Source organism: Labeo rohita, chromosome 23 (genome assembly GCF_022985175.1).
Source record: "Labeo rohita strain BAU-BD-2019 chromosome 23, IGBB_LRoh.1.0, whole genome shotgun sequence".
In the NCBI taxonomy this organism is placed as follows: domain Eukaryota; kingdom Metazoa; phylum Chordata; class Actinopteri; order Cypriniformes; family Cyprinidae; genus Labeo; species Labeo rohita.
In genome coordinates, this window is record NC_066891.1 from 15579218 (window position 1) to 15604951 (window position 25734).

Here is a 25734-nt window from a genome sequence, read left to right on the forward strand (position 1 = left end):
CAACAAAGACTTTGTGTACGGCTCTTACCTTGGCTTGTGCATTCCTCTGAGCCTCAATCAGTTTGTTAGATTCACTGTGCTGCAGCTCGCCAATGTGCTCCAGACAGGGTCCTGGCTGCTTTGATAAGACACATCAGGTAAGCTTTAAGCTTCTTATTATATGAATCAATTTTTGGATTATGCAAAACACTTCATGTATCACAACAATGCATGCACAACAAGGGAATTTTTTTTGCCTGTTTACACACAAATTCCTTGTAGTTACATAGAAAAAAAATGCTGCCCATGCAGCCCAGGAAAATTAAACAGGAAGACGTTAATTGAGCCATTTTCTTCACTTTGCAAACAAACATAATAGGACATCCCTGTGGACTTTGAAGAATGTTTTGTGAAAAACAAACCGGGCCAGCACTGTGCATTTTGTCATCATATGCGACCCTGGACCACAAAACCAGTCATAAGTAGCACAGGTAAATTTGTAACATTAGCCAACAATACACTGTATGGGTCAAAATGATTGATTTTTCTTTTATGCAAAAAACATTAGGATATTAAGTAAAGATCATGTTCCATGAAGATATTTTATAAATTTCCTACCGTAAATATATCAATACTTAATTTTCGAACAGTAATATGCATTGCTAAGAACTTCATTTGGACAACTTTAAAGGCGATTTTCGCAATATTTAGATTTTTTTTGCAATTTTCAAATAGTTGTATCCTAACAAAATATACATCAAATGGAAAGATTATTTATTCAGCTTTCAGATAATGCATAAATCTCAGTTTCAAAAAATTGACCCTTATGGCTGTTTTTGTGCTCCAGGGTCACATATGTTGACGGATTTAATCATTTACCTGCTGATGTACACATGATTGACTGTGCAGTTTCTCCTGCAGGAGCTCACACAGTGTTCTGTTCTGCCTCTCCAAATCAAACACACGCATTTTCAGCTTAATGCATTCCTCTCGGAGATCCTAAAAGTAAAGTCCACAGCTTTTTAAAAAACATTTAAAAAATACATGACTAGAATATGTATAGCACTTATAAAATATACATGCAAAATTATCAATGATTTAATAATTCAATAATTTATAATAATTCATGAATAAATATGAATAAAATATAAAAACTCTTTAGACTCTGTAGTTCAGATGAAGTTTTTTACCTTTTGATTGAGCAAAGCTTGGACAACATGGTTGGCGACCTAAAAATGAACACATAAATTAAACATAAAATACTTCCTATCTAACTGGCTTCTGCATTAGGCAAAAACATTGCAAAACCTCCACAGGAAGGCAAATGCATGGGTTGGTAAGGAACTCACCTCGTCCAAGCATCGCTCATATGCTTCTCTTTGACTCTCGTTTGCTAATGAAAGGGCAGAGTTCTCGGCCTATACAAAAATAGAACAGTTTAAACAGGGAGAAAAGTAAACAAAACTCTACTCTCTGTGAAAGTATATGGTACTTACTTGAAGTTCTCTCACTCGCTCCAGAAGCTCACTGCTGCTCTCTTCTTCTAGATAGGACTCCAGATCACCCTCCTCAGACTCAAAGTCCTCATCTACTCTATTTTGGGCCTCTTCCGACATTGTCTCCACCTAACAAAAACGAAGAGATAGATAAAAAGTTTTTAAAATAGAGACAAAAACTTTTTCATTCTGTCCTCACACTATGTAAACCACTCTGAGTGAAAGAAAAGCGCTATTCTTATAATCACTCTTTGAGCTTGTCAAGTGTTTTTTTAATGTCGACAATACTAAATACACAGAGAACACTGTAAGTTTGGGGCAGGGCTGTCTGTTTGTCCAACCGATTGAAGATGAGGGGAGTGTTTGGCGAAACTTGTTTGAAGACACATTATTAATGCAATTCTCTTTGGTGTGCTAATGAACCAGAAATTACACACCCCACCTTTAAAAAGAGTTTCAGATTCTTGCTTTTTTAACCACTGCGTTCACATATTGTAAACAACTGGTTAAACAACCTGTAAATCAACTTTCCAAACATTCTGGTGTACTTGGTGTTGTTACAGAACACACCAGCGGTGTGCCTTTTAATCTCGACGTAAAAGAGTTAGCGCGATTAGCGAGTCTTTAAGACAGCTGGGAGTGAGTAAGCAGGACTTGAGTCCCTGGCAGGACACATCTTCACTAATAGTGTCATCAGAATGGATTAGACAGGAGAGGTCTGAAAACACTAGAGGATTCCAGCCATCACGCAGATTCGCGACCTACTGACTTACTGACTGGGGCGCAGAATCAGATCCTCTTGACCTGCATTTAAACTAAGACGTCAAAACCGTGCTCAAAGACGTGTTTTAAAAAAATATGGTGGACAAACCTGCTTGGCAAACCAAGAATTTTTCCCATTACCCCAATTTCGCTTTGTACGTTGAAGCCATTAACCAATATACCATTATACTAAACAAATTCTGAGTGATATCAAAATATAATTTAAACATGTTTCTCCTGTGTCAATGTCCTTATCGTCGAACTATACCACAACAGCAGCTTTAGAGCCCTGCATTTCAGCCCGAGCCCGGCGGGCCCCGACTTTTTTTTTACGCGCCTAAGGCTGGGCTTCGGGACAGTTTTCACGTCATAGTTTTCATGTCATAGTTCATAGCAAAGAGATTTTTTAATTATTTATTAATAAACTAGTGTTTTCTGAGTCAGTGTCGCAAGGATGAAGTTGCCGATCCTGACTCTGAAATGCATTTTTACAGATTACATAATAAAAGAGTTTTTGTTTTCGATTTATTTTATTTCGTTAAGTAATAATTTAAAACTTTCTATAGATATATTTATCATGTCTGTGAGGTATATATTCCCTCCTGCTGAGACGACAGAAAGCGCATTATGTTTGTTTTCTTTATTTTATAAAAGCACCGTTTGCAACGTTTTGTTGATATTGTGAGCGCACACAAATAAAAGTAGACCCTTTACAGTTCCAAATGATGTATTACTCTTACCTTAATGGGCAAAAATGACGGAATATTTTAAATAGTTTCCAATGAAATAATGAAAGTGATCACACTGGCGCCTCCATGTCCTGCAAAGCAGCTTTAGCTTCCACTCTCAGGAAAAAATGATTGGAGATGCGCCTAATTGCATACATTTATCTAGGTTTAACGTTTAAACTAACATTGTTTTAAACCTGAACTGTTTTATATATACTGATTTTATTTTAGGCAAGTCGTGATGATTTGAGATTATTATCAGTCTTCCGCTGGCTGCTTGGTCACTTTAAAAAAACAAACAAAAAATGCTTCAAACGTTTTTCTAAATTAACTTACTCAAAAAACAAAACGCAATATAATCACTTTGCCATTACATACAAAACTGAACTATTTTAACAACTGAAACAGTAGTATAAGCTGTTTTGTTAAAGGGGGGAAAAAAGACGGGCTCGGGTCGGACTCTGGCCGAGAACTCTGATAAGCTGTTGGACAAGGGCCGTGCAGGGCTTCCAGCTTCCAGTCACCGTCATCCACCTATTCCCACCACTGCACTATACCATACATTTGACCTTCAATATGAACACCGGATGTAGTAAGCGGATGGACTATCACATTAAAACCGAATCTAAAAATCAATATGGTTACGGGACTTATTCATTATTGATCCTCTAAGTATTCTGTGTGCTCATTTATGTAGCAAGCTTATCTATAGACATCTAACGTGAGTGAATAGCTTAAATGGAAGCTCCATATCTGGAAGTAAATGAATACAAACGCTACTGGGGTTAGAGGGTTGACAGGGTGCAGCGGGTCAGAGAACACTGCTCTGTTTTAACAGTAAAGACGGCACTATTTGACAGGCTCCGGGCCACACTATAGAGCTGCTAGTTCCTGCGGTGCCAGGAGGCTCCTTTCACATGACAGAGTCTTTTCAAAAAGACACAAGGCATAGCCTTCTGATAGAGGAAGATGTATTTGTAGCGTTACTGTCATACATTAAGCCATGCAGAACGGAAGCATTTACATTTTTCATACAGAAGAAACTGTTATCCACAATTACTTACAATAAAAATAGATACATAAGTGATCAATCATAATTAAAATCCTGAATTTAATCCATCTACAAATCCTATAAAAAAAATTTACTGCCAATGCACCAAATGTTTAATAAATACACCTTGCAGAATCTGCAAAATGTTAATTATTTTACCAAAATAAGCATTTAGTACTGACCTGAATAAGATATTTCACACACATAAAGTTCAAAAGTTTACACACATTTGATTCTTAAATGCTGTGTTGTTACCTGAATGAGTTAAACTGCCTGCTGTTCTTCAGAAAAATTCTTCAGGTCCCACAAATTCTTAGATTTTTCAACAATTTTGTGTATTTGAACCCTTTCCAAAAATGACTGTGTGATTTTGAGATCCATCTTTTCACCCTGAGGACAACTGAGGGACCCATATGTAGCTGTTACAGAAGGTTCAAAGGCTCACTGATGCTCCAGAAGGAAACATGATGCATTAAGAGCCAGGGCTATAAACATTTGAACAGAATGAAGATGTGTAGATTCTTCTTATTTTGCCTAAATATCATATTTTTTTCATTTAGTACTGCCCTTCAGAAGCTACAGAAGACACTTGCGTGTTTCCCAGAAGACAAACGTTAAATTTACCCTGATCTTCAATTTCAAAAGTTTTCACCCCCCGGCTCTTAATGCATAATTTTTCCTTCTGAAGCATCAATGAGCATTTGAACCTTCTGTAATATACACAATACATACTCAAATACACAAAAACACTGAAAAACCTGAAGGATTTTTCTGAAGAACAGCAGACAGTTTAACTCATCAGGACAAACAAGGGACTCATGAACAACTAACACTAAACAAAAAAAACACAGCCGTGGATCATTCAGGTAACAACACAGTATTAAGAATCAGGTGTATGTAAACTTTTGAACGTGGTCATTTTCATAAATTCTGTTATTTTCTCTTGTGGACTATATGTAAACATCTTTTATGTGAAATTTCTTATTCAGTTCAATACTAAAAAAAAATAACATGCATTTGTGTAATCCCTCTTATTTTGGTAAACCAATTAACATTTTGCAGATTGTAGATAAACCTCGACTGTAGATAAACACACAAATTATCGATTTAAAATAATAACTGAAAAAAAAAATAATAAATAGTAGCCAAAAACTCACCAAGAAATGAATATAGTGAAAATCCAATGCCTTGGGGAAAACGCTTGAATTTTAATACCTTAAAAAGTTTAAATGATATTCCTTCTGTAGAGTGAATATAGCTAGAGGAGTAGAACTAACCGGTATTCCAGGTTAGTACTTTTGTTCTTGTCTGAAAAGAAAAACCTAAATAAAACATCCCTTTAGATTTCACTGTGTCACGCTCGAGTCCTCGTATGCGTCTGTCTAAAAGAGTTGTAAGATAAAGATAATATCGAGCTACAAGGAAGTCAATTCTACATATTATGCGTGAGTGATGACATATCTGTTTCACAACATTTACAATACTGGATTAGCTAGAACTCCGTCATGTCTCTGCATTTTTACCCCATGCTGTTAATGCTTGACCGTTTTTTCCGAATGCTGGAGGCCAGGGCTGGGCAAAACCTCAAGAGGATCTCCACCAGCCTCGATCATCTTCCCTTTTCATCTATGAATCACTTGCAAGCAATAAAAAATGTATGGGTAAGCTGATTCTGATAAAACATATCCTCAAAAGCCTATTTTAGAGTCTTTATGATAATATTGTCACTGGAGAGATGACTGCCAGTCAAAAAAATTCCCCTCCATTGCTACTGTACTTCTGGACCTTCCTCAAAAGTCCCCAGAGAGACAACATCCAACATTCCTTAAGACATGTTTGGACTAACTAACACTGAATCATGATGGTCAACCAAACCAGTGGTTCAAGCTTAATTTTCAGAGTAAATAAATAAATACATCTGCATTTATTGACAGCTAATGGCCTTAGCTACAGTGCAGTCACTTCTTAAACACAACTGAAGTACTGTGTTCAGTAGAACAGGGCTAATCCTCTGTGCTCTTGTAAGGAGATTAGCATCAGTTTGCATCTGGCCCTAAACTTAAAGGGATAGTTCACTCAAAAACGAAAATTCTGTCATTAATTACTCACCCTCATGTTGTTCCAAACCCGTAAGTCCGTTCATCTTCAGAACACAAATGAAGATATTTTTAATTAAGCGTTTTTGTTTTCTTTGCACACAAAAACTATTCTCGAAGCTTCATGAAATTAAGGTTGAACCATTGATGTCACATTTTAACAATGTTCTTACTACCTTTCTGGGCCTTGAACATGGTAGTTGCATTGCTGTCTATGCAGGGATCAAAGCTCTCATATTTGATCAAAAATATCTTAATTTGTGTTCTGAAGATGAACAAAGATTTTATGGGTTTGGAACGACATGAGGGTGGGTAATTGACATTTTTGGGTGAACTGTCCCTTTCAGAATCATGCATAGAAAAATCAACCACTATTCTGAACAGCGTGGGTGGATGTACCCGCCATAACATCTAGGATGCTTACAGCCCTGCTCTATATACCATAGCATAGTGGAGTCGGTTTTAGCGACAAGCAAAAACAGAGGCAAACAAGCACCCATGCCAACAGGATTCTTGGCAGCGCACAAGCACAATGCAAGCCCCTTAATCCACTGATATTCTGTATAGTAAACATAGCAATAAAGCACTGTGGCGTACCCAAAACAGGGCCCCAAACTCATTTGTCTGTAAAGCAGTACATTTATTGAAGCTAAGCTTCTGAGAGACTACTGTTAACGTTGGTAGGACTTATATTCTCACATACTTCTGAGTCACTGGCTTGGTATGATGCCCAGAGGAGAGAAGTCTACAGAATGTGACTAAGACTAGAAATCAAAGCTACGCTCTGAGACGAGACTACGACAAAACATGGCGAAGTCAGACACCAGAGGCCACTGTCTCTTTTGCTAGATATATCAAACACAAGAGAGGCACTCTTATCTGACAATGTAGAGGACACACAGCTTCTAGAGAGGTTGATCGAATGATGAGGAGAGCGTCTGCTTAATCAGGAAGAAGGACGAAGGAGTTTTCGATCGCACACAATGTCAAATTTATTTTTAACCATCGTGCACTGAACCACAGGCATTTATTTACACGCCTATCTGTAAAAGACAAGGGCGTCAAGACCAGCAGAAAGATCACAACCACATGCCTTCTAATAAATGTAATTTATATACTTTGAGCAATTAGTGGTGGGCGATATAGCAATAGACACGATTAACAGGTAGAAATTTGTCAACCCCCTGATAGCATATGTACATCATGGAGACTATTTGATGCATTTACATGTGCAAGACGTATTTGTTAGAATGTTTGCTCATCTGCAATACGTCTATAGGACATTTCCTATCAGATGTCAAGTAGACGTCCATTAGATGTTTATGATTCAGAATATATGGAAAACTGACATCTTGCAGACGTCTGTCAGATGTCCGTACACAGCAGATGCTTTCCAGATCAAGTGATCTTTAACAGACATCTTGCAGATGTACATGTGCTGTCTGGGTCGCAGTTACACGCTCACGTGATGCTGTGCTACATGGTCACCAAAACGTATCGTTTACACGTTTTAAGCATTGCGGTTAAAAAAAAAACAAAAAAAATGCAATCATTTCACTATATGCACGCTGAGAGTGCAAACATGAAGACGGTGCTCATAGAGTGCGCAAGTACTGAACTTGAGTTAATTTTGCTGCTTTATAAGCCTTGAACGGTTAAAAACACACACTTTTGTGTGTCAAAATGCCTGTATTTGCAAGTGAAAGCAGACAGCTGAAAAAGCAAACACATGTGTAACAGTATATTGGATCCGGGCAGCTCTTAAAGTGACAGCAGTCTGATATTCCTGCTGTCTGTCATTCATGTTAATCAAATAACGAATAAGAGAAAATATCTCACTGTTCTTGACTAAATCACTTTAATAAAAAGAAATACATGTTTAATTCACACAGTGAAGAATATGGAGTGTTTTTATACATTTCATTACTTCATACAATGTATGTAGCATTTCTTATTTATTTGTTCTACTGCAGATTTTTTTGTCCTATTGCTTGTAATTAGTTTCTTATTATTATTTAATTGCTGACTGTTTACTCATATTTAGTGAGCTTGAGTTTTTTTTATTTTTTTTTGTTTAGGCTAGTATTACACTTTTTTGTGATATTGACACTGGTGACAAGAATTATGACATTTCGTTGGTATCAATTTTTTTTGATCTCATAAAGACCTTATTTAAAACAAAAATAACTATATTGTTACCATGGAATAAAATTACTCATATGTGGTCCACGACCACAAAACCAGTCATAAGGGTCAATTTTTTTAAATTGAGATTTATACATCATCTGAAGACTGAATAAATAATCTTTGTATGTTTGTTAGGATACGACAATATTTGGCTGAGATAAAACTATTTGAAAATCTGGAGAGTGGTAAATCTAATTATTGAGAAAAATCAACTTTAAAGTTGTCCAAATTTAGTTCTTAGCAATGCATATTAGTAAAAATTAAGTTTTGATATATTTACAGTAGGCAATTTACAAAATATCTTCATGGAACATGATCTTTACATAAATCCTAATGATTTCTGGCATAAAAGAAAAATTGATTAATTAATTTTGACCCATACAAAGTATTTTTGGCCATTGCTACAAATACCCGTGCCACTTAAAGACTCTTTTTGTGGTCCAGAGTCAATATTAAACTATTTGAATCTGGTAATTAATAGTACAATCAGTACTTATTCTTTAAAGAAATTAAAAAAAAAAAAAATCCATGTTTCTTCCACTGGCTTCACCAATAAACCATGAATGGATGAATGGCTGCCATGGATCCGCTTGTCATTTTGCATTTGTAGGAGGGGTGACCTCTTACAGTTGCGAATGATATCTCGAATAATGCAAATTAGGATTTACACCAGTGTCGATAAAAAAGGGGAAAGTGGATGTTGGGGGAGGCCCTGGATGGCTCGGAGGGGTGGAATAAAGCCAGTGTGAAGGCAATCAAACAGAAGTAGGGCTCTATGGGATCCCAAAATGTGCTGGGAGCTCCGCCTCCATCCCCCACACTCGAGGAGTTATTAAGAAGCAGCCAATCGGCATCTGCAGAGACGGTCTCTGATTATTCACACCCTGCACAATGGGCACAGAGCCCTCAGACACCTTCATAACCCAATTATTGATCTTTTCGCATGATTTACGAGCTGATAAAATGATCAATCAGGGAGACAGAGGAAACACACAGTATGCAAATGCATTGAATAGAGTTATAACGAATAAAAGCACTTGGTGGCAAAGCAAACAAACATCTAGACCCTCCATCAAGTCCCTAAGGGCATTATTTTTTCTCTTTGATGTAAATTATTCCGGGGATAAAGAGTCTCTGAAGTACGGCGTGGCAGCTTCTATTCCTGAATGTGGCATTAAATATATAAAATCTTTAATAATGCAGGTTTATGCAGCTGGGGTAAAGATTTCCATTGCAATTTTCAGTGTGCTTTAAAGATTATTCGTCCACTCCAACTGTCGCAGCAGTGACAGCAGAGGCGCCCCCAAAATGTTTATGGACTCTCTAGTCCTCCATTTTGCACAAAACATAAAAGCCAAGCCATGTTTCTCAGCAAAGTTACCACGCAGGCATCTGCAGACTCATGCACTATTGTTGTCCTTTGCGGCAGTGCACCTATCTAGAAGTACGCTGTCTACATTTTCACGGCCTTGACTGCAGCATGAGCTGCCTGAACACACTTAAAAGAGGGCTAAGCAAAAGCTCCGGCTCCTTCAAGGACTATTTGGATTCGCAGACTAACTGTGAATGAACTCCAATCTAATTCTCAATTACTTACAGTTGGCTTTGAGTTAAATAAGGTAATCACTTACACCCAAACAATGAGTCCTTCAGGCGTCACACTGAAGGATGTAAGCCATGTTGTTCCTTATCCAATGCAAACAGACTTGTGTTTATTAACATTTTAGCATGCAACTGCTTGTCTAACCTAGATGGCGACGCAATAGACTTTTTAATAGTCCATTTAAAAATGGCATCAGCTGTTTTCCTGGACAGGGAAAACTTGTATGGGTTGTTTCATCACGCTACGCCGGCTTAAGCAAATTGTTCTGAGTGATTAGCATACGAAATCATCAGTGACCGACCTGCAACGTCCTAAACATTAATGCTGCAAGATAATGTATACAAATATCTTGTATAGACTACCGTGAAGCTGCATAGTTATTCCATACTAAGCCAAATCTGATCTCCACAAAACACACTCCTGACAAAGTGCCTGCTAGCACAAGTCACTGAAATACAGCAAGAAACATGCAGACGGGATTCAGCCGTGGCTAAAAACCAGCACTGCGAACTGCTATGCATAAAATTACCTTTAATTCCAGTCAGAGCATCCCAGACTATTCAGTGCAGCCCATGCAAGGCAAATGCGAGTGAGACACGGGAGCAGGATCCGCAAACGCCACAAAGAAACCGTTGCTGATTTTTTAGCGTTCCTCTTTGGAAACCCTCCTCACGTTATACTTGAAGTACAGTGCCTGTCCTTAGGCAAGTGCGAGGAAACTGTCTCTGCTGTCTGCAGTGGCCTCCATGTCCTCCCATTGTTCAAGGGAGTGTGAGGCAGGCATCCTACCCCAATAGACCCAGCCTACTACAACAGCTGTGGGCCAGCCCCCCACCTCTCCTCTGAGTGTCTCTCCCTCCTCCAACGGCTGCAGCTAAACATTAACCCTACAACTGCTGGAGAGGCCATAAAAAGAGAGGGGGTTATATTTCAGAAAGGCACCCCGAACAAAGATGAGGACAATATAGGACGGATATCCGAACGAGCGCTGGGAAAAAAAAATGGAGTTACCCAGGCAACTCAGTCCCTTGTCAAGGAGCAGGAGCTTCTTTTCTAAGAGGATTGAGACTGCTTTATCAGACTTGCACTGATTGGATTGCAACTGCAGATACTGTGGAAGTCAGCGTGGAGCTGCATGACCAAAAACTGACCTGGATAAATAACTGCTGTCAAAGATGCAAGTGTCTGGGAAAAGAAGAGACATCCCGGATACATACCTGAAATAAAAATAAATTAAAGCTATATATAATTAAAAAAATAATAAATAAAACGACAAAACCACTGACATAGACAACATTATATATAGATCAGTGGAAAAAACGCATAAAAAACCTAAAACTTAAACTAAAATGAACTGAAATCATACACATAAAAAGTGAATTATTAATAAATATACTGCTGGGAGGTTTGACCAAATGACAAAAAAAATAAATAAATAAAATAAAACTAAATCTGTTTATGTCCATGCTTTTATATGAATGAGAATGCAGTTGCAGAACCACTGCATTTTAATCATGATCCAAACAAACATGCTACATGTATGAGCAGCTGTTAATGTAAATTAGATTACATTTTGAAATTATACAGAGGAAAAACTGAATGGTCAGACCTTATCTTTGTGAAATTATGCTACTTAAAACAACTTCATAAAACAAAAATAACAGACTGATTGAATGAGACGCAAATTTACTCTCTGCCAACATGGAAAACCGTAAACGTTGGTTACGTTCATTAGTTACTGCTGTAAACAAAGCAGCGATGTGCTTTTAAATACTACATGGATATGCATTATATGAAGGTAAGATAAAAAAAGAAAATATCAAAACTTTTCACAGTTAGTTCCCCTCAGTGATACATTCATATAAACCCACACCCCTAATTCAGTATTTAGGATTTGCTTCCAATATTTCGAGCATTGTAAACAGTGAGTTTGATCTGCCTGCTACAGCAGAGTGTTTTCACGACGCGTCGTCAGACGGCTATATCTGTGCCAGTGAATGTAAACAATGCAACTGAACCAAACACAACTAGCATATTTTGCTGATTATTGCTGCTGAAAATGGTCAAATATTGTCATGTTTTGGGCTGTACTAATCGATCGGACCAGGAAAAAACATTTGGACTACAGACTGATAAAAGTTATAACAAATCAAGGAGAAAAGTGCAAAAAAACTGTCTGAGGAACAAACGGCGTTTGTGGTTGGACTGAAGCAGGATTTCCAAGGCAAGAATCTTGACAACATTTGTGCTTGTTCTTATCATTTCTGGTCAGGTAGGTGAAATATTAGGCAAATATCTTAATTAATACTGTTTGCACGTATCTTTACCACCTATTAACATTAGCTAGTCAAAATATTGCACCCTTTCCTGCTTATTGCGTCCTTTTCTATATGATTTAGCAGCTTCCACACGTTTTTTTCTGTGGTTTAGACAGCATAAATTAGCAGAACAACGTATTCAGTAGTACATTACCCGTGCAATCCATGCTGTTGTCTACATCCGTGTATCTCCAACATGGCTGCGCATCTGGGTAACTGACCAAACCGTGATGTAAGTGCAAACCCTCTATTTTATCCTCTTTGCATTCATCTTCAGCACCTCTAGCTTCTGTTAACGGCCGTTTACAGTTGGTTTATTTGTCCAGGTAAAGAAGTAGTTTCGTGTTATTAATACTTCTAAAAGTTTTCCAACCATTAATCAAAACAACCATCAATTTCTTTGCCACTTTTGCACCCCGTTGTATCCCGATTGACAGGAGATAGGGCTCTTGAGGTAACTCACTGACTAGCCCATTTTAAAAATATGTAATTTATATACATTACCTGTTATGGACAAACTAAGTGTAATTACAACAGTTTTATTCAACTCAGACTAAAACAACCTTTTTAAATTGTCATGTAAATGCTTTTAGTATGACTGAAATGGACATGTTTTGTGACTAAGCATCCTAGATAATCCTAGATAATATGGATGTAGCTCAGTTACACATTGTGTCATGTATACTTCAACAGACAGACTCAACTTCACTCACATATGTATACATACATGCTGGTAACATGCAAGGTTTTGACACTTTCGTAACCTCCCTTTGCTCAAAAGACAACGAAATTCTTGCAGGCACTAAAAGCTTATCTAAATATCTCAGAGTTATGGCTACAGGCCACTCTACAAGGCCAAAAGGCTGAAAAAGCTCGTCCCTGACTGTGAATGAACCTCAGATCATGCCCTTGCCAGACACTAATTCATATGTGTATGCCTGTAGGAGGAATTCCACCTCAGCTAGTGTTAGCGTCTTCACATGAGACGACTAAATTGGATGAAATGACCCAAATGCAAGGGGGTCACATGTTGTCTTGGAGTCAACATTCAAGGGGTGAGAGCTTTCTGGACAAAGGGCCATTGTGATCCTTTAAACTCCACTTTCACGTCTCTAAACACCCATGAGGGATAGACTTACGGCATTACATACAATGATCCGGATCCATAATAAGGCGTATTGTGACATGATGGTCTTAAATGTCAGGAATTCAGAGTCGAGTCCTATTGGGAGGTCGTCTTGGCTTTCCAATGTGTTACCAATGCACTAGTCAGCAGTGACATGCAAAGTGGAGCACACTTGAAAGCGTCTGTAAGCCCCAGGTGCCAAGTGACATTAACATGCTTGTAACAGTTCTGCTGAACTACATCTCCTTAAACACAGCTGGACATTTGGCCTAATTAGAAAATCTCAGAGGAAGCAATGGAGGCAATTACATTTCAAGACTGTTGATTGAGTCTGACTGAGCAATATCTGGAGCTCACAAATGTTACATAACTACAATAACATCGTGATTTGATAAAGCTGATTAGAAAATCTTGGATTCTGTGTGGGAGACCATGAAATGCTGAGATTTCCTGGGAACTGAATTGTATTCCACAGATGCAGAACAGAAAGAACTGATAAGAAAATGTTTGAGAAGAAGCATAATATATTAGACTACAGCAGTTATTCATTTCTTTTTAATTAGTATCTATCAATTTTCAATATATTATTATTACTATTAAATTGTATGATTGTGTTATTAATAGTATCTTTTGTGCAATATTACTGTAGTGTAGATAGATAGATAGATAGAGAGATAGTCTTCAAATCTTACAACAAAATGCCACTAAAAATAATAATAATAATAATTATTATTATAATAATAATAACAATAATTATTATTATTAATAATAATAATAATAATAATCATATAATAATAACAACAATAATAAAAATAACAACAACAACAATAATAATATAGAAAAATATTATTTTATTCAAACTAAATTTTTCTTTTAGCAGATATTATAATAAATATATTAAATCAAATCTTAAATAAATATTGTAAATATATGTAAATAAATATTAAATAATGTAAAAACAAGAAAACTACACTTAATTTTTTAAAATCATTAATAAAAATCAATTAATAATTCACTTTGTCACTGTCAAATCAATTTAATTTAGGCATCACAACATTGTTTTGAAATTTACTATTGATTTTAATGATTGATTTTAGTGTTTAGTTTTCCTTTTAGATAATAATAATAATAATAATAATAATAATAATCATCATCATCATCATCAAAATGTATTGTATTCAAACTGTCCTTTTCATTTAGCAGATATCACAATAAATATATTTCCATAAATATTGTAAATATATGTAAATAAATAATGTAAATAAAAAAATACACATACTGTACATTTTAAAAATCAGTTAATAAAACCATTAATAATTCACTTTATCAAATGTCAATTTAATTTAGACATCACAAAATTGTTTTTAAATTTACTATTGACTTTAACTATTGATTTTAGTATTTTTCTTTTAGATAGCAATACCATAACAACAACAACAACAACAACAACAACAACAACAACAACAACAACAACAACAACAACAACAACAACAACAACAACAACAACAACAACAACAACAACAACAACAATCTAAAATATTTTATTGTATATTGTATATAGAATTTTCCTTGAGCAGATATCAGAATAAATATATGTCCATAAATAAATATGGTAAATATATAGAAATAAATATGTAAAAAAAAAAAAACCTGCACTAATATTTTTTTAAATCAGTTTTAAAAATCAATATTAATTCACTTCAATGTCAAATCAATTTAGGCATCACAACATTGTTTTAAACAATAAAATATTGAGAAATTCGCCTCTAAAGTTGTCCAAAAGAAGTTCTTAGTATATTAGATATTACTAATCAAAAATTAAGTTTACGGTAGGAAATTTGCAAAATATCTTCATGAAACATGATCTTTAATTAATATCCTAATGATTTTTGGCACAAAAGAAAAATTGATCACTTTGAACCATACAATGTATTTTTGGCAATTAGTACAAATATACCCGTGCTACTTAAGACTACAAGGTTTTGTGGTCCAGGGTCACATATAATAATAATAATAATAATAATAATAATAATAATAATAATAAAATTAATGACAGCCACATGAAAAATCTCATGAAAAAAATAAATCAGCTTATTGGTATCGGCCTGAATTTTAATACCAGCACATCCCTAAGGAAAAAATCCTCGCGACAGACATTTGCTAGTGTTTGGTCCACTTCCATTTGCCAGCAGTTGGTCAATGACAAAGCATTTGGGTGACTCAGGATTAAAGGAATAAATCAGGCTCACGGCAAAAAAAGCCCCCATTGAGAGTGAGACAGCTTAATGGGCGGTAATGTGCTGAACTCCATGTGAGGTGGAGGGGCTGATCCACCTTTTAGAAATGTGACACTAGTCTGAGGGGGAGAAGGAGGGGCAGGACGCCACTGTGCTAAACTGACCGGTCCTTCTGCCCCGCGGGGAACGCGTCTACACGTCTTCTGTATTACAGCAACAATTATGTAGTGGTAAACACCATGACTTTTAACAATAAACAATGACTTATCTTGTACTTATCCCCCCTTAGAAGGAAATCGCATCAATTCCAAGGATAAGCGTGAACACTAAATTCCAAAATACAGCATGCAAGAATGAACTGTACAAACACGCCGAGACAAAATAACCCGTCTGACAAAGCAAATTTGACTTGGAGGTCACAAACACGAGTAAACGCTGTATCTACAGAACAAGGACATCTGGTAAAGCCAAAGCGGAATAATCTTGTAGTCATGGTTACCACCTTGACTAAATGTCACCCTGGCTACTGTATTGGGAAAAAAAGGGAGGGTCGGGATCGGGTTCCATTGATAAACAAAGGGTGAAAAAAGCCACACGTTTAACAAACCTGGAAAAATGTTCTTCTATTGTAAAATAAACAGCTCAGCATAATAAAACAGTGGGCTATACGCATGGTTTACAGACTGGCATGTGAGTTCCACTGGCCGAGCCGGTGTCCCCGTGCCGGCACTGCAGTAAAGTGCAGTGAAGCCTGGATTTCAGCAGACTGCAGAGCCAGTGAACATGGACACAGCCACTAAACATCTGGACACCAGGCGTCGTGGCTCAAAGCGAATGCCCTCCGGCACCTTCCAGCTGGGACGCGCAGCCATTTCAGCTCCCTACCTTCCCTCTTTTGTTCTGCCGCATGTGGCCGCAGTCCACTTAGAAACGCAAGAATCTATATTTAAGCGCATTAATGTGTTCTGCATGTACTTCCGTCCCGCCGTAAATCCTCTGCCCTACATACATAAGTAAATTCTGTCTGACGACAAAAAGCTTGTAATGCCCAAGCAAAAACTTTTTTTGATTTTATTGATCGATTTTTTTTTTAAATAGTGTAGTTTTTTCAGTCCTCCACGGTACAAAAAGTTTGTAATATTGATTTGACGTCGACAAAAGCTTTTATTAAAGATATAGTTGACCCAAACATGTAAATTACCCCATGATTTGCATACCCTCAAGCCATTCTAAGTATTTATGACTCTTTCAGATGAATACAAAAGTCCTGGCTCTTTCAAGCTTTTTAATGGGTGTTCAGAATTTGAAGCCCGAAAAATTGCGTCCATAAATCATAAACAGTACTCCACACAGCTCTGGAGGGTTAACAAAGGCTTTCTGAAGAGAAAAGACATTTGTGTAAGAAAAATATCCATATTTACCTTTATAAACTGTAATCTCTAGCTCCCGCTAAAGTGTCGTACATGCATTCCCAAAAAAGTGGCGTTCCAGCGGATAACATAGGCGTAGCGTATGCTAGTCTTGCGACAACCAAGTTTTGTTCACAGCAAAGTAAAATCAGTCTCCTCCTGGCTTAATATCGAAATCCTCCAACATTTTTCTTTACAAATCCTTGTTTTGTACTTCTAATTCGTGACCAGTGTTTTGTTTTGTTTTTTTTCCTCTGCACTTCTGCGTTTGTCATTGCGTTGCCTATGTCCCACGCTATGTACACACGTACGATAGTTAGCAGAAGCTATAGATTACAGCTTATAAAGTTTTAAATATGGATATTTTTCTTACACAAACACATCGACCTTAGAAGGTCTTTATTAACCCTCTAGACGATGTCGAGTACTTTTTTATGATTTATAGACACGGTTTTGTTTGACTACAAAAACTGAACACCCATTCACTGCCATTATAAAGCTTGGAAGAGCTGCAACTATTACAGAAGGTTCAAATGCTCACTGATGCTTCAGAAGGAAACACAATGCATTAAGAGCCGGGGGGTGAAAACTTTTGAAATGAATGAAGAATTGTACATTTTTCTTATTTTGCCTAAATATCTTTTTTTTTCCATTTAGTACTGCCCTTCAGAACCTACAGAAGATGTGGACCAAACACTTATATGTTTTTCAGAAGACAAAATAAGTTAAATTTACTCTGATCTAAAATTTTTAAAAGTTTTCACCCCCCAGCTCTTAATGCATTGTGTTTCCTTCTGGAGCATCAGTAAGTGCTTGAACCTTCTGTAATAGTTGCATATGAGTCCCTCAGTTGTCCTCACTGTGAAAAGATGGATCTCAAAATCATACAGTCATTGTTGGAAAAGAGTTCAAATACACAAAAATACTGAAAAATTAAAGAAATTGTGAAACCTGAAGGATTTTTCTGAAGAACAGCAGACAGTTTAACTTGTTCAGGACAAACAAGAGACTCATGAACAACTATCACTAAACAAAAACAGCTGTGAATCATAAAGGTAACAACACAGTATTAAGAATCAAGCTTATGTAAACTTTTGAACTGGGTCATTTTTATAAATTCAACTATTATTTTCTCTTGTGAACTATATGTAAATGTTTTTTATGTGAAATATCTTATTCAGGTCAGTACTAAATGAAAAATAACATGCATTTTGTATGATCCCTCTTATTTTGGAAAAATAATTAACATTTTGAAGATTCTACAAGGTGTATGTAAACTTTTGACTTCAACTGTAAATAAATAAATTTTGCTGGCCAAAAAACTAGTGTTGCCTTAATGTTGTAATGCCTAAATGAAAGCATCACACTGATTTTACTGATAGTTTTTTAAATAAATGTTTTTTTTTTTTTTTTTTTTTCAGTTTTATTTACATTACTATATATGGATAACCTCTTTTGTTCTTACACACTATTCACTTAGAAATGCTACAATGCATATTTAAGTCGAATTAATGTGTTCTACATGTACTTCCATCCTGCCATTAATCCTGAGCTACATAAATATTCGAATTCTGTCGACCCAAAAAGGTTGCGAAGATAACCGACTGCTCTTATGAGGCAGATTGATAATGTGGGTGTTTTAAAAGAAGTGACCCTGTCGAAGGGCAGGATGCATATTTAACATAAACATAACATACATCAGCTTTGGTAAGCCTCTCGAGGGAATAGTTGGCGTAATTAACAGGCTAAAGGTCATTGGATCCTAAACCGCCAATGCTTTCATTTGGAGAGAAAAAAGAAGGGAAATGAAAGCACGTGAGGCCATTTTTCCTGGCTTTCAAACAGGGTGGTGGTGTGGCTTTTCAAAGGGGGTCCGTGACTGTAGCCTCTTTGTGCCAGAGAAAAAGGACCCCCGCCATATCAAATGTATGGTGCTGTACGACTGGCGCACTCTACGCCATTGACGATGAGGTTTGTTTGACTCTCACTGCTGCCCAACCAAATCGTGGACATTTATCCCCTCTTTCCCAAACAGGATGTGCCATTGACCTGGTTTGCTTGAATTGATTAAGGCCACATTCCAAAGCATATTTCCGCTAAGTAAAACTATGAATTGAATGTTTGTTGCAGCTGAAGACTGGCGCACTGTGAGAAACCAAAGCAAATGTTTGCTTCGCTTTTTTTTTTCTACAGTGTGAATGTGAAGAAAAATAAATCCATATATTTTTGCAATGGTGCGTTGCTTTCACTAGGTCAACGCTGATAGGTTCTCTAAGCACCACTGTTCAGCACTAAAGATACTGTTACTGGCTAAGTATACAGGAAGGTTGGAGGAATGTAATCTTGACAAACCCACTGTAATAATATATACATTAACATATACGGGTCAATGACATATAAGTGTGTCCATGATAAATAAAGGAAAAAACATTAAAATATATAGTTTAAGTCACATTTTCCATGTTTAAGTTTAATATCTGACCTCAATAAACTTAATACTATTTTCTGGCCCAAACGAATGACCTAATGATCAATGTTGTTAATAAAAACTATTAAAAGTTGTTTGTTAATGGAAATAATGCTAGAATTAAAATATAAAAATAAGATGAAAAACTTAATATTAAAAAAAAAATTAGAAACATTGGCAAGTAATTCAAATAAAATAAGTTGAAGTACTAAAATTACTAAAACTAAAATAATTCAAAATATTAATAAATATTGTAATAGTACATAAATAATACTAAAATAACACTGATAATGACTAAAAATGTCATTTGGTGTAACCATGAAGTATAAAATAATACATTTTCCTTACACCTTGACCATACACCTTAGAAATCCACACTTTTTTCTTTTTAATTACTAATTATAAATGTCATTATGTTTTTAGTGATTTACACCACATGACATTTTAGGGGTCGACCGATTATCGGCGCTGATACTAAGCAATAATAGTATAATAAACAATACTATAATAGTACATCAAAAATACTAAAATAACTCTGAAAATGACTAAAAATGTCATTTGGTGTAACCATGAAGTATAAAATAACACATTTTTTCTCACCTTGAAAAGATGTGACCATAAATCCTAGAACTCCTCAAAATCCATAAACTTTTTTTATATAATAATTATTATTATTATTATTAATTATAAACATCATGTTTTTAGTTATTTACACCATATGACATTTTAGTGGACGACTGATTATCTGCACCAATATTAAGCAATAATAGTTTATATTTTTTTTAGTATAATTATTTATTATACTATTATTAGTAGTAATAAATAAATATTACTAATAATAATAGTATAATAAATAATATTATAATAGTACATAAATAATACTAAAATAACACTGATAATGACTAAAAATGTCATTTGGTGTATCCATGAAGTATAAAATAATAAATTTTTCTTACACTTTAAAAAGATGTGACCATCATAGAATTCCTCAAAATCCATAAACTTATGTGTTTCTTTTTTTAATTATTAATTATAAATATCATTATGTTTTTACTGATTTACACTACATGACGTTTTAGGAGACGACCGATTATCAGCGCCAAAATTAAGCAATAATAATATAATAAATAATACTATAATAGTACATAAATAATACTACAATAACACTGATAATGACTAACAATGTCATTTGGTGTATCCATGAGGTATAAAAAAAAATACATTTTTCTTACACCATCAAAGATGTGACCATATATCATTGAATTCCTCAATCGATAACCTTTTTTCTCTTTTTTTAAATGATTAACTATAAATATCATTATGTTTTTAGAGATTTACACCAGATGACATTTTAGGGGTCAACTGATTATCAGCACCGATATTAAGCATTTTTATGGTTATCTGTATCTGTCATTTTCAAAACAGATTTGCAGATAAAATAATTTAAAAGCATTTGAAAAAAGTTTTTGTCAGAGCTCTTGTTATTCTTAATTTTGACATTCATTTTCATTTTTACACCAGATCAAAATATTGGTTATCGGTCTACTTGATCTGTAATAATCTGTATCGGCCCTGAAACACACATATCGATCAACCTGCACATTTTACAACCTAGACTAACTAAGCCTTGTCACAGAAAAGTAAAAACTATGTGATATTTGAATAGATTTTAATACATTAACAGAAAATGAGCATCACGTCAGACATCCATACACATGAATGTGTAACATACAGGAGCAAATTTGCAAGAAAGCCTCACCATGCACCTCAAAAATGCAACAAAGACTGGAAGGAGAGAATGCTGGAAGAGTAATTGCACTCATCCAAAATTCTGCAGTGTTTGTGAAAACAGTAGTAATGTCTTGGGGAGACGGCAGCCCACTCCCCTGCTGTGTATACGGCATATCTTTCCAGCATCCCAGAGTAATTGATGAGTTTTCTACATTTATATGATCCCCCAATCCATAACCATGGTAACTGTTTGCCGGGGAGCAGGGTGAGGGGAAATGCACCAGTGGGGAAAACTGATAACAGACATTGCTGTCCTATCCCAGCATGGGTAAAACGAGAGCCTGCATGTCTGGAGGGAGTTTAAACATGCTTTGTGCCAACGCTGGCCCATCAGCAGACTTTTTAGCCTTTTATGTTGACAAGAAAGATGCTGCTGTAATGACGGCTTCCATTTTCTCACACTAATGCACGACTACTGGGCCCCAATCAGGATGCCCGGTTATACGGAGGCTCTCAGAGCCAACCAGGCACTGCCAAAGGTCCAATTTCATGCCTCAGCCCTAATTGTCCAAAGAGCCATGTTTAGATGACCAAGCACAGCACGAACGAAACTGTGCAAGCTCAAAACGCTACAGTTACAGCTACATTTGAATTTAAGGAACTGTTCACTTCCCTACTTTCTGGGGTGCTTTCTTAAAACACCAAAGGCAAAACTATTTTGAGATTTTGGGCTGTTTGGCTTTTTATAACGTGATACTTCAGACAAGTGGAAAGAAAACATTCAAAATACACTTTTAAGTGGTAATTTTATCTTTGTGCATATATAGATATCAGTAACATTGCATATCTTTAAAAAACGGGTTTTTCCCTGCTTAAAAAAAAACAAAAAAAAAAAAAAAAGCAACCAGCCTGGTTGTCTGGTTTCAGAACAGTTTTGACAACTTCACTTTTGACCAGTTTAAACCAGCTATGTCCAGCTGAAACCAGCATAAGCTGGTTTTAGCTGTCTTTTTCAGGAGGGTTCTCTTGCACAATATCTTCAATTCATTAGCACTTGCACCGAATTACTCCTATCTATATTCTGAAAGTTTTAGAAATATTTTATTCAAATGCATAGCACTGAAACCCTACTGTAACTGTTGTATGGTCAATATGGTCAAGGATCAGCATTCTCCACCTATAATGTATCAGGTAGATGAAACCATAAGTCGTAAAGACTTGGAGGAATGGTAGGAATGGTAGTAGGAATGGGAGGAATGGTAGGAATGGGAGGAATGGTAGGAATGGTAAAACTCACACCACCTATGGCTTTCCCCAATCGGCCTGATGGTGGTGCTACTAGCGATCAAAAATACAAAAATTGTTAATAACTCCTAAACCATTAGTCCCAGGTTCAAGTGTCTATATCATAAGAACCCTTGGTTGGGCGAAATGTTTAGGTATTTAGGTTTTTTTTTTTTTTTTTAAAAACTACTTTTGTGAACTAGTCCTAGGTTTTTCACCCAATTTGAACCAAACCAGTGCAGCAAGATTCTCTGAAGAATGAACATCAATAATTATCAAAAAAAAGTTGAAGTTTTGACTCACTGTCGCAAAGGGACGCCAAAACGTTGTAAGGGATAGAGCAGCTTTTACTAAAATGCCTATAACTCTTGAACAGAAAGAGATATTTTTAGCAAACTTGGGACATGTATGTAAGAGCGCAATCTGATGTAAGAGCTCAATCCGCCATAACAGCAGAAAAAACAAAAACGGCTAGAACTGCGCACCCATTAGTCCAAGTGAAAATTGGTATGCAGTGTCTTTGTCCAAAGTGCCACATGTGTCTATAAACACATTTACATATCTCAAAAACATGCCTGTCATCAGCCAATAAATTTTGAGCACCTATTAGACAAGGCTAACGGAGGCTGATTCGTTGAGCCTGTTTGAATCTATGAGAAATTTGAAAGAAATCAGCCACTGGGTGATGCTAACAAGTTTTACACCTCTGTAATCATGCAAAATGCACCCACACACACAATATTCATATAATATGATAGCTCTCTTCATTCTGAACAACTCTGCTTCAAGAACCACTACTCTCACTCAAATCATTCATCATTTAAGATTATTTAAAAAACCTACTTTTGCAAACTAGTCCTAGGTTTTTCGCTCAATGTTTTTCACAATTCTCTGGACTTCTCTAGGTCAATAACTATCAAAAAACTGTTAAACTTTACACTCTGGGGTGCGTTTCCCAAAAGCATCGTTAGCCAACTATGGTCGGAAGTTCCGTCGTTACCAACATAGTTCAACGATTCGGTGTTTCCCGAAACCATAGTTCAAACGAACATTCGCAAACAGCGTCACAAACTTACGTGGTTGGAACTACGGCTCTCGACCTGTGGTTAGAAGCATAGTTCCTTGTTAGTAAGACATATGGGCTCAATCAATTATGCTCTTGGGCACAATAAGCAACATGCAGTACAATCTTTATCTTTCACTCGATCTAAATATAAATGCATTTTAATCTATGTATTCTTAAGCTTCCTCTGCAAGTGACGTTTTTGCATAGTGCGCTTGCACATAAATGCCTACGGGAACCCCCGAGGATGATGTAAGAGGGAACCCATGATGAATCAAACATCAAATAAAGCAAAATGACACAGAACAAAAAATAGTAAATTAGTCACCCGGTGTCATGTTTAATATAGCCTCATTTTAGAGATATCTAATCAGTTAAATAGCATAAATTATTACTCGGTGACGTCATTAACAACGGCCCTACATTGTTGAACTAATGTGGTTCAAACGACGGAGATGCGACCTTGTTCAGGAAACAGTCGTGACTAGCTAGTTCGTTTCCACAACAATGCATCATACTATGGAGGTTAATCAGCGAGTTACGTCGCTGTACGGGAAACGCACCCCAGGTTAGCTATAACGGGGTTATTTACAAAATAGGCGTACCAAAATATACCCAAAACCCTATAATTCCCAAATGAAAACTCAGAACTTCATGAAACTAAATGGCTTCCAAAAGTTTTTGGAATAATAAAAAAATAATACCCAAAATCCACTCTGGAAAATTTTTTGACTTCAATGTGTCAGCAAAATTTTGAACCTGGCTTTATCTGATGTTCTGTTAATTTATGCAAAATGACTTCACGTTTAATTATTTAATGCCTCACTGGCATATTTAAATACACTACAAATGTAATACAAACAATGTTTCAACTAGGGAACTAAGGAAGAATGGTGACTATTAGTTAACATCTTTACTGTATTCACTTGGGACGTCTTGCCTTAAAGCTGCACCGAATAACAAATCAAAAGACATAAACCTTTCATCAACTAACATTAAAGCCGAGGGGGCAAAACCTGCAAGGTATCACTTCTAAATTTTCCCACAGCACCCTGTGTGATTTTAATCCTTTATCAGATGTTTCACAGGGGTTTTGTTTGTATGCGGCTCATGTGGCTCTGCTTTGTGATAGCAGCTGATCGGCGTCTCTGCCGCGCACTAGGATCAGGTGGCCAAGCACAATCTCCCCCAACCATTCTGGGCTCCAGTCCATGGAATAACATCATGAGCCACAACCTGGAAAAACAACGAGGGGCACTGTTCGCAAGCTACAACATTACAGAGTAACAACTTCAGGCCATGTGGGAGTTGTAACGTGTTGAAATGTAATGCAGCGCTATGACCGATAGCATCTTATTTAAATATGTATATATGAGAACAATAGTTGTGTGACCTTTTTGGCACATACAGGAATGCAAACTACACTGCTTTAACATTAGTCAGTGGCGTTCTGCAGAATGTGCTATATTTATTAGTACGGAAGTCAATCATTTCAGTGGAAGCAAATAATGAAAGAAATGTTCTAAGCAAGCGAAAGACCTTTGAGATTCATTTAGGTCACTCCCTTGTTTGTATAATTTTAGAAAGTATGTTTTAAGCAGAATAGAAAAATAATAATTTGCATCTAAAATGGTTTTGGTGACAGACACGAGAATGTAATTGCACTGCAGAGTGAAGACATCCAACAAGAAAATCCGCTTCACACGAACCGCCTAGGGCAAAACAAGCATGTGTGTGATCTATAGGCAAGAATATATTATAAACAAGTAAAAAACAACCCAAACTGTTTAGATACAGTTAGACAAACAGATCAACTAAAGCTATGGAAACAGCTTCACATTTTCACACAACACTTGAGTGAATCCATGAAGGAAAACGTTCGGAATTCCTCACTAAGTGTCTTGGAATCTTTAATAATGTGATCTTGCCTATGTCATCTGACTCCCATTAAGGACAATGCGTGGCTGCCGGGCATGCAAAAACATCAAAAGCCACCCGAAGATAATGTTGTGATCATGGGAGTAGTTCGCAAAATTACCACACGACCATGACTATCAGCAAACTGGAAGCAAGGCCCCCTGCTGCCTCTGATGTCCTCTGTGGCCATTTGGTTTACTGAGCAATTTGGAGTTTATCTCGCCTTCGATTGCTGTCAGCTATTTTGGGGACATTATTTACTTCATCGGCTGCGCAACTC

At 36.3% G+C, this 25734-nt stretch overlaps 1 protein-coding gene across 3 annotated transcripts in view; it reads right to left on the reverse strand.

Annotated features, from left to right (window-relative positions):
- Positions 1–25734, reverse strand: part of nckap5l (NCK-associated protein 5-like) — a 37303-nt gene that overhangs the window by 9159 nt on the left and 2410 nt on the right. The window contains exons 1-6 of one of the 3 annotated variants that reach the window (XM_051096500.1): positions 10432–10698; positions 1476–1604; positions 1329–1397; positions 1170–1208; positions 859–978; positions 29–118 (exon numbers count right to left, since the gene is read on the reverse strand). In XM_051096500.1, coding sequence (XP_050952457.1) covers positions 29–118; positions 859–978; positions 1170–1208; positions 1329–1397; positions 1476–1595 — 438 coding nt within the window. In that variant the 5' untranslated portion in view covers positions 1596–1604; positions 10432–10698. Of the gene's footprint in view, positions 1–28; positions 119–858; positions 979–1169; positions 1209–1328; positions 1398–1475; positions 1605–10431; positions 10699–25734 lie in introns of those variants that run through there. The other 2 variants (XM_051096501.1, XM_051096499.1) reach the window with 2 other exon arrangements.